This window comes from Scyliorhinus torazame, chromosome 16 (assembly GCF_047496885.1).
Source record: "Scyliorhinus torazame isolate Kashiwa2021f chromosome 16, sScyTor2.1, whole genome shotgun sequence".
NCBI lineage: Eukaryota > Metazoa > Chordata > Chondrichthyes > Carcharhiniformes > Scyliorhinidae > Scyliorhinus > Scyliorhinus torazame.
The window spans coordinates 32,855,340-32,866,095 of NC_092722.1; the positions used below are offsets into that span (position 1 = coordinate 32,855,340).

Genomic DNA, 10,756 nt, shown 5'->3' on the forward strand with positions numbered 1-10,756 from the left:
TAATAAAAATTATTATCATACCATTCAAGGCTATGGGCCAATTCCACAGGCTCACCACTCTCTGGGTGCTGGCAAATTCGCCACTCTCTGGGCGCTGGCAAGTGGGATTAGGTAGGCAGGTCATAGATTACATAAAACATACAGTGCAGAAGGAGGCCACCCGGCCCATCGAGTCTGCACTGACCCATCCCCTCACCTCCACCCCATCCCCTCACCTCCATTCCCCTCACCCCACCTCCATCGTTGGGGGGGGCGCAGGGCATGTGGACGTGCCCTGGTGGGCGGGGTCTGGGAAGGTGCTTTCGGGTGGGCGTGGTTTCCGTGACGTACCCTGAAGTGGGCGGGGCTTGGAGACCTGCCCTCGGCTGGGCGGGGCTTGTGGAAGTGCCAGGTGTGGGCGGGGTTTGGAGGCCTGTCGTCGGTTGGGCGGGGCTTGTGGACGTGCCCTGGTGGGCGGGGTTTGGGCCGTGCCCTCGGGCGGGCGGGGATTGGCGACGTGCCCTGGAGTGGGCGGGGTTTGGGTGTGGCCCTGGCAGTCATGTTGGGCGTCGCTGTCGCTTTGCGCCCTGTGTCAGTGTGGCAGCCTCTCGTTTCTCGCATCATGTCCAGTTCTGCTGCGTCGCGGCCCCGAACCGCTCTCGGAACCAATGAGTTTGGACGACGCGTGGATGCCAAACAATGCGCGGCAATGGTGTGCGCGTTCATGGAACGTGGGAACGACGAGCTGGACGGCGCGTTCATGTACACAGAGGGGCGCTCGGAGCAGATCATGGGCTCGATGGGACTGGGACACAAAGGTCAGCCTGCGGTGCCGGACTAAATTATTCGGCTCAGCCTACCTGCTGATCATGGGTGATCTTCCACCTCAACTCCCCATTATCCCTTCATGTCCTCAGACCCCAAATTTGTCTATCTCAGAACGAAAGACTACCCACATTTTAGTGCCCAATCCCTGCGTTCCAGATGCTGCAACCGCTGGAAACATAGAAAAAATAGCAGCAGGTGGAGGCCACTCGGCCCTTCAAGCAAGCTCAGCCACTCATTCTGATCATGCAACTCAAAAGCTTAATCCCGCTTTCCCCCATATCCTTTGATCTCCTTCACTCGAAGTGCTATGTAAGAAGTTTTACAACACCAGGTTAAAGTCCAACAGGTTTGTTTCGATGTCACTAGCTTTCCGGGCGCTTCCTCAGGTGAATAACGAGGTCTGGCATCTTTGAATCTGTCTATATATATGTTTCTGGCACATACCTCTTCATTCACCTGAGGAAGGCGCAGTGCTCCGAAAGCTAGTGACATCGAAACAAACCTGTTGGACTTTAACCTGGTGTTGTAAAACTTCTTACTCTGCTCATCCCAGTCCAACGCCGGCATCTCCACACCTAAGTGCTATGTCCAACTGCTTCTTGAAACCATACAATGTTTTGGACTCAACTACTTCCTGTTGTAACAAATTCCACAGGCTCACCACTCTCTGGGTGAAGAATTTTCTCCATCTCTGTCCTAAATTGTCTACTCCATATTTTCAGACTGTGACCCCTGGTTCTGGACACTCACCATATCAGAACTAAAAATACAAAGAAATGCTGGAAATACTTAGGTCGGGCAACATCAGTGGGGAGAGAAACAGTTAACATTGCAGTTCAAGATTACCTTTATGTTATAACCTGCCTGCTTACCACTGGCTGGGGACTAATGGCAATCCCACAATCCTTTGGGAGTATGAGCTTCCCCAATGAGGGGGGCTAGGGTCATTAGGAGATTCCCTGCATAAATAAAGCTGGCCAATTTAATAATAATATAGTAATCACTTATTGTCACAAGTAGGCTTCAGTGAAGTTACTGTGAAAAGCCCCTAGTCGCCACATTCCGGCGCCTGTTCGGGGAGCTGGTACAGAAATTGAACCTGCGCTGCTGGCTGTGTTCTGCATTACAAGCCAGCGATTTAGCCCACTGTGCTAAACCAGCCCCTGTAGGTTTGGAACCGGCTAGAGGAGAGTGAGCAGCAAGGAACTTGCTGCTGTTGTATATATATATAATATGTTATTGTAAATAAATGTTATTTCTATCCTTCAACTCGTGCTAGATTCTTCGTGACCCTCACAAAACTGGCGACAAGGGTTAAAGTGAATAGCTGTCTACACTGCTGAAGCCACCTCCCTGGATTTTTGTTGGATACAGGTTGGAAGTTGTTTTCTATTACACCATGCCTCTGTACGGACGTTTGGATGCTTTTGACGCTGCGCTGGAAAGCTGGAACCAGTACGCACAACGGATGCGTTACTATTTCCGGGCAAACAACATCACCGAAAACGAGCGCCAGGTGGTCATATTGCTCTCCGCCTGCGGCCCGCATACGTTTGGGGTGATTAGGAGCCTTACGTACCCAGCTGTGCCGGACACCAAAACGTTTGATGAACTTAGTGGAGCAACATTTTAATCCAACCCCGTCCACGATAGTCCAGCGTTACCGGTTTAATACCGCTGAGAGGACCCCAGGAGAATCCCGTGCCAATTTTCTATCTAGGCTACGCAGGATTGCGGAGTACTGTGACTATGGTGAGACCCTGTCAGAAATGTTACGTGACCATTTGGTTTGCGGTATTAACAATGCGGCCACCCAGAGAAAGTTGTTAGCTGAACCAACATTGACTTTTCAGCAGGCCATTCAAATAGTATTGTCTCGAGAGAGCGCAGAACGGGGAGTGAAGGAGCTTCAGGGAATAGAGGTGCATGCCTTGGGGCGCAACCCCTTCCATCCGAAAGCATCCCCCCTGCGGTACCTTGGGCGAGGTGACGTCCGGATCGACGGCAGTGGCTGTCGGGCATTCCTCCCCGAAGGGAGCCTTCTCCAGAACCAATGGATGAGGAGCCATGTCCGTGTCAGACTTGTGGGCGCCGGCCCCGTCGGGGACGCCGGACCTGGGGGCGCCATAGGCGCCTTCGCTCCGACAGAATCTGGGGCCAGCCCAGGGGCCGTACCTTCCATTTGGATGAACCTGCGGCGACTACTCCCGAGGGCGTGGAGATGGAGGACAACTGCCTGCAGCTGCATTGTGTGGCAGCTCCTCGTGTGGCCCCCATTAAGGTGATAGTACGGGTCAATGGTCACCTGCTTGAGATGGAGTTGGACACTGGCGCAGCGGTCTCCCTGATCGTCCGGAGGACATTCGACCGCATCAAGCAGGGTATACAGACCCTTACATTAACCGACACACAGGCCAGGTTGGCCACCTATACGGGGGAACCATTGGACATTGCAGGAACTACGATGACCCCTGTTTGTGGATGCCAGGAGGGGCGTTTCCCACTTATCGTGGTGCACAGCCACAGGCCCAGCCGGTTGGGTCAGGACTGGTTGCACCATTTGCGGCTGCAGTGGCAGCACATCCTCCAAATAGTTTCTGGAGGATTGACTGAGGTGCTAGGACGGTACCCAGATGTATTCCAGCCCGGTTTGGGGAAAATAAAAGGGGCCGTAGCCCATATCCAAATCGAACCAGGAGCCACGCCGCGCTATTTCTGGGCGCGCCCGATGCCTTACGCCTTGCTCGAGAAGGTAGAAGGGGAGCTCACTCGTTTGGAGACTTTGGGTATTATCAGGCCCTTCCGTTTCGCTGACTGGGCAGCACCAATTGTATCTGTAATGAAGCCAGATGCCACAGTTCGCTTGTGCGCCGACTATAAACTGACAGTGAATACGGCTTCCCGGCTCGACCGATATCCAATGCCTCGCATAGAGGATCTCTATGCGAAGCTTGCAGGCGGTCTCTCGTTCACGAAATTAGACATGAGTCACGCCTACCTACAGTTGGAGCTGGACCGTGCCTCCCGGCCATATGTAACGATTAATACACACTGGGGCCTGTATGAATATACATGGTTGCCCTTTGGGGTATCCTCTGCCTGCGCTATTTTTCAACGCGTCATGGAGGGCATTTTGAGAGGTTTACCGCGTGTAGCTGTCTACTTAGATGACGTTTTGATTACAGGGACGTTGGAGCAGGAAGATTTGGAAAATTTGTAGGCTGTCCTTAGACGCTTTTCGGAGGCCGGAGTCCGTTTAAGTCGCACAAAGTGCGTCTTTCAGGCGAAGGAAGTAGTCTACCTGGGTTATCAGGTGGACCGCGAAGGTTTGCACCCCGTCGCAGAGAAGGTGTGCACAATTCAACAGGCCCCCGCCCCGACATACACTTCGCATCTTTGTTCTTTTCTCGGCCTCGTAAACTATTACGGGAAGATCCTCCCCAATTTGGCAACTACGCTGGCCCCGTTGCACCTTCTGCTAAAGAAGAATCACACGTGGGTTTGGGGTCAGCCGCAAGAAACCGCTTTCCGGCGGGTAAAACAACAATTGTCGTCGCCTGGGTTATTAATCCACTATGATCCTGGAAAACGTTTGCTCATCACATGTGATGAATCCCCGTATGGTATTGGGGCCGTCCTGTCCCACAAGATGAAGAACGGGGCCGAGCGGCCGATAGCTTTCGCCTCCCACACATTGACTGCAGCGGAAAATAAATACACGCAGATCGAGAAGGAGGGCCTGGCGGTGGTCTTTGCGGTGAAACGCTTCCACCAGTACGGCCGCCACGTCACTATCGTGACTGATCATAAGCCTCCGCTGGGACATTTCCGAGAGGAGAAGCCAATACCGCCCATTGCTTCCTCACAGATCCAGCGCTGGGCTTTGTTGCTCGCTGCCTACGAGTATTCTCTGGAGCACAAACCAGGAATCCAGATAGCGAATGCTGACGCACTGAGCCGATTGCCTTTGTCGACCGGTTCCATGTCGACCCCCATGACTGGTGAGGTGGTTGCAATCCTAAATTTTATGGACACCTTGCCTGTCACGGCATCACAGATCCGTGAGTGGACCCAGATGGAGCTAGTCCTGTCAAAGGTTCGGCACATAGTCCTGTATGGTGGGCAGCATAAACAGCTCCCAGGCGAGTTGCGGGCATTTTCCTACAAGTCGGCAGAATTTAGCGTGGAAGACGGTATCCTCTTGTGGGGGATATGTGTGATTGTCCTGGAAAAAGGACAGGAGCTGATACCAAGAGACTTGCACGATGGGCATCCGGGTGTGACCAAAATGAAAATGTTGGCCCGGAGTTATGTCTGGTGGCCAGGCCTAGACACCGACATTGAGAAGGTGGCCCAAAACAGCTCCATTTGCCAGGAGCATCAGAGCTTCCGCCGGCCGTTCCCCTACATCACTGGGAATGGCCAGGGCGGCCTTGGGCACGCTTACATGCAGATTTCGCAGGCCCTTTTCAAGGATCCATGTTCCTTCTATTAATTGATGCCCAGTCTAAATGGTTAGAAGTGCATAAGATGGTAGGCACTACGTCCTCCGCAGCAATCGAGAAGATATGTTTGTCTTTCAGTACACATGGCCTCCCCGAGGTGCTGGTCACGGACAACGGCACTCCGTTCACAAGTGAGGAGTTTGCGAGGTTCATGAAGATGGAATGGCATACGCCATATCCGCACTGCCCCTTACCACCCGGCTTCAAATGGTTTGGCGGACTGCGCAGTGCAGACATTCAAACGAGGCCTAAAGAAGCAGTTTTCCGGGTCAATGGACACGAGACTGGCTCGTTTTTTGTTTTCATATAGGACCACCCCACATGCAGTGACTGTGGTAGCTCCCGCGAAACTCCTAATGGGCCGGAGACTTCGCACCCCCTTTAGCATGGTTTTCCCAGACATTGGCGCAAAAGTACGCCGCACACAAGAACGGCAGGGACATGGTTCTTCTCGGCATCGGCCGATTCGGCAGTTTGCGCCCGGTGACCCAGTGTTCGTTCGGAATTTTGCTGGTGGTGCGCAGTGGGTCCCTGGCGTAATCTTTCGCCAAATGGGCTCTATCTCTGACCAGGTGCAAGCCCAGGGTCATCTCCAGCGCAAGCATGTAGACCACGTTCGGTCCAGAAGACCATCCCTTCCAAAGATTCCCCGCCCCCGGAGCTCATTTCTACAGCCACAGAGACCAGACACAGTGGAAAGTATTCCTCACAATCTTCCTCTGGTGCCGCACTCAAAAGCCGGCGCAGGTCATTGCAGAACCGCGTGGAGATAGAGATGCTGAAATGACAGAGGCAGCGGACTCCGACTCCGAGATGGAGACACAGGACGCCTCAGAGGGGGAATCCTCAGGCCCACGGGGTGTGGATGTACAACCGTTACGCCGTTCATCACGGAAGCGCCGTTCTCCATCTCGTTACACGCCGCCCGATCCAGCGCCTCGTGCAAATGGTGTCCGGCCTGCAGCAAAGCGATTCCGACGCCCTGCTTCGCCAGGGTCTTCGGTGGATTCCTTGGACTTTGTGGGGGGAGGGATGTTATAACCTGCCTGCTTACCACTGGCTGAGGACTAATGGGTATCCCACAATCCTTTGGGATTATGAGCTTCCCCAATGAGGGGGCGGAGAAATACTTAGCAGATTCCCTGCATAAATAAAGCTGGCCAGTTTGGAACCGGCTAGAGGAGAGTGAGCAGCAGAGAAGTTTCTGCTGCTGCTGTTGTGTGTGTGTATATATATGTTATTGTAAATAAATGTTATTTCTTTCTATCCTTCAACTCGTGCTGGATTCTTCGTGGCCCTCACAAAACTTTCATTCAGGGCAGCATGGTGGCGCAGTGGTTAGCACTGCTGCCTCATGGCGAGCCGAGAACCGGGTTTCGATCCCGGCCCCGGGTCACCGTCCGTGTGAAGTTTGTACATTCTCCCCATGTCTCCCCACAGCCTGAAAAAGATCTGCAGGTTAGGTGAATTGGCCATGCTAAAATTGCCCCTTAATTGGAAAAAATGAATTGGGTACTCTAAATTTAAAATAAAAAGAGATTACCTTTCATTAGAACTGAAGAAAGATAAAGGTGTAAGGGGATGGGGAGAAGGCAGAAAGTATAAAGTGAAGGTCTCTGAGGATGGAGAGATTAAGTAACAAAATATTTAATGATGCAACTCAAAGAGTGCTAATGTTATAGTACAAATATAATGTTTGTGTCCATATGAGTGGCTGCAAAGCAGCCATCTGTAAGTAACATGACGGGAAATTAAGAAACTGGACAAGACCAACCCAGCAAAACAAAAAAGGGGAGAAAACAGAACAAGATGAAGGCAGGGATTATGATGTAAAGTTGTTGAGCTAGATGTTGAGTCCCGAAGGCTATGTAAAGTGCTGAGTCAACAGATAATAAATACTATTCCTCGAATTTGCATTGAGCTAACCTGCCTCTCCTGCCAAGGCCCTTCAGAATTTTGTATGTGACGCCAGTGACGCCAGCTCTCATATTCCTTGTATCTTGTTCTTTCTTGATTTTGCACTGATTCCGGTTTCTTTCTGTACATTAAAGTAAAGATCACAACCAAAGTGAACCCATGGGATGGGAAGACATTGAAAGCGGAGAGTGTCCGATGTCAGTTGAATACATCGTTGGAACGTCTGCAAAGAGAGAGTGTTGAGATCCTCTACCTCCACGCTCCAGACCATGAGACACCTGTTGAAGAAACGTTGGCTGCCTGTCAGGAACTTCACCAACAAGTATAATGTGGATATTAAAATATAACGCTGAGGCTGTCGGCATGCAGAGCAGGCCAGGAATATTGGAGAATGAGAGCTATTTGGCTTGTCATGTCGGCCATTTTAATGAAAGCACTAGCTGATTAATTTGCCATAGCATATTGAACAGTGCAGTATGAGAGAGTGCAAGATACTTGGAAGTGCTACTCTTAGACAAGATTTGAGGTTAGCTCCTCATCCTAACTTTCTTACTCAGCAGATGTTAAAGATCCCATCACGATTTATGATTCGGGGCAGGGAGTTCTGCTTGAGTCACGGCCAACATTCCTTCAAACACCAGTAAACGATTTATATCATTAGGTCTTGTAAAAAAGGTATAAAACAGTCATGCTCTTTAGAGTGATATATAGCATAGAAAACACTCTGAGCAGTTTCTGAGATGATCTGATGCTACAGCTTTGCATGGCTTTATTTTGTGGTGGGGGCAGGGTTTCCATTAATGATGCAGTTGGTGTTTGATGTTCTTGTTGCTGTGAAATAACTTGTAAAAAGTCAAAATGTTTCAATGTGGATTTCTTTTTAGGGGAAATTTAAGGAGTTTGGTCTCTCAAACTATGCTTCATGGGAAGTGGCAGAGGTGTATTCAATCTGTAAATATAAAAACTGGGTTCTTCCCACAGTCTATCAGGTATGTTAAGGATTTGCAACATCCAACTTGCTAGAGATTCTCTTTTAATTATTGTGCTCATCTGATATTTTTCATGATAGGTATACGTGGATTAATTAGGTGGTTACTTCTATTTTTTGACAATGCGTATGTTCCACCAAACCTACCATCCAAAAATCTGCTGCCTGTTCCCTAACTCACACCAAGTTCCATTCACCCCTCTCTGCCCACTGACCTACATTGGCTTCTGGTTCAGCTTTGCCTCAATTGTAACATTCTCATTCTTGTTTACAATATTTTATATGGCGTCACCTATTTTATATGTCCATAGTGCTATCAGCACTGTTGGTGTACCAACACTACATGAACTGCAGCGGTTCAAGAAGTGGCTCACCATCTTCTCAAGGCCAATTAGGGATGGGCAATTATGTTACTTTGAAATGCCTGGTCGTTGTAAAAGGCACTATATGGTTGCCGTTTGTTGATTACAAAGCAAAATATCCGCGAGCCACGTGTCGTAGTAAATGCCCATTTTTCCAGTTGGATGTGTTTTCCACATTATAGACGACTTTCTCTGGAATAATTTACTTCTGTTTGCAGGAATGTACAATGCCACCACCCGGCAAGTGGAGACAGAACTCTTACCCTGTCTCCGGCATTTTGGGATGAGATTTTATGCCTACAACCCACTTGCAGGTACAGTATCGTCCCAGAAATGGATGAATGTCAGAACAGAAGCAAACATTCTTACTGAATTTGTCCTGAGGAATAATTTATATTCTGTGTGGTTCATTGCTGCAGGTGGGCTACTGACCGGGAAATACCAGTTTGAAGACAAAAATGAGAAACAGCCCACCGGCCGCTTCTTTGGAAACATCTGGGCTGAGGTTTACAGAAACAGGTGAGTTTACCAGCTGTCCATGGCTTGGGCTTCACATTCGAACCCTCCCCTATTGCAGTAATGAGATGTTTGGTATCTGAATTCCCGACTGATTTTCAGTGATTTCTAAGCTTCGCATTCTCTGTTATTCTCACTGTAAACTTTTTTTCTTGCAATGGTTCAGGTATTGGAAAGAGCATAATTTCAGAGCTTTAGATCTTGTGAAGAAAGCAATCGATGCAACTTATACTTCCGAGAAGCCAAGCCTGACAGCAGCAGCACTAAGATGGATGTATCATCACTCCAAACTCCGGGTATGGCCGATTCCAAAATGTAGTGATTCATGTCATAAATGACAACCCATCATGGTGATAACTTGGCCCGGTGGAATCACAGTGCGGCAATGATTTCAACTGAGCAGTTTGAGAAGCGTTTACAAGGTGGCGCCTAGCCTTCTCATTCTACATCGTTAGATAATCCTCAGCCTACTCATTCTCCACCTTCTCCTTTCGGATAATCCCCAGCCTACTCATTCACCACAATTCCTCAAGATCGGATTATTCACCTACAATAAGTACAACAGCTGATGTCTTGCTTGTTTTCTGCAGGGGGACCTTGGTGACGGAGTTATAATTGGGGTATCAACGATGGAGCAACTTCAACAGAACCTGGCTGCGTCTGAGGAAGGGCCACTTGCCCCAGCTGTGGTTGAGGCCTTTAATGAAGCTTGGAATCTGGTAGCACACGATTGTCCAAATTATTTTTTTTGGGACAGTCCAAGATAAGGAAAGCTTCTTAAAATTAACACACTAAAATAATCGATTTAATAATCACCATCCATTCTTAGAATCAGGTTAGACAAAGTTTTTTTGTTGTAAATTTAGAGTACCCAATTTGTTTCCAATTAAGGGCCAATCTAGCATGGCCATTTCACCTATCCTGCACATCATCGGGTTTTTGGGGATGAGACCCGCGCAGACACGGGAAGAATGTGCAAACTCCACACGGTCAGTGACCCGGAGGCGGGACAGGTTTATCAGTTAGTGTGTCTGGATATGGATGAAATGATTCAGGTAACTGATTATGTCTGCCAGCAATTGCTAAGCTGCAATGGGAAATTATTTTACCGATACAGTTACATGTCCTGTGATAAGGAATAAGGTAGAGGACTAGCCTAGGACAGAAACACCAGCAAGAGAAATAAGATTGAACTGTGAGGACTTTTTTAGTTACTCCAATCTCACAACTGTTGGAGAGTTGAACTGTCAACACAAACTGTAAACAGAATCAAAGCTATTACTTGAAGTGTAAAATTATATTTGTTTCAAATCCATCTCCAGTGGAGAATAAAAAACAAGACTGATTGACCATTGACACATTTGTTAGTCCTTTAATCATCTATTGCATGACACATGGGAGGATTCAGCTGAAACAAGATGAATGTCCTAGAATGAGAATGTATTGATGTCCTTGTTTCACAGGCAGATTGGTATAAATTCCTATGTTCGCATTTACAGTGGAAGCTACTAAATAAAACTGGTTACATCGTTATCTTCCCAACACTGGTATCACTATAACCTCTTTAGTTTTGGGTGAGGGAATTGTGTAATTATTGCCTGACATTTACAATTATATTACAGAACATTAACAGTTGTAGCTGAGGGACAGCACACTAACCT

General features: G+C 48.7%; 1 protein-coding gene across 1 annotated transcript; it reads left to right on the forward strand.

Moving 5' to 3' along the window:
* Positions 1-504: 504 nt before the first annotated feature.
* On the forward strand, positions 505-10,451 carry LOC140392680 (aflatoxin B1 aldehyde reductase member 2-like). Its single transcript, XM_072478196.1, has 7 exons — positions 505-797; positions 7,364-7,551; positions 8,114-8,218; positions 8,797-8,893; positions 8,999-9,098; positions 9,262-9,391; positions 9,686-10,451. The coding sequence occupies exons 1-7, from the start codon at positions 539-541 to the stop codon at positions 9,860-9,862; spliced, it is 1,056 nt and encodes a 351-aa protein (XP_072334297.1). The 5' UTR covers positions 505-538; the 3' UTR covers positions 9,863-10,451.
* Positions 10,452-10,756: the final 305 nt, after the last annotated feature.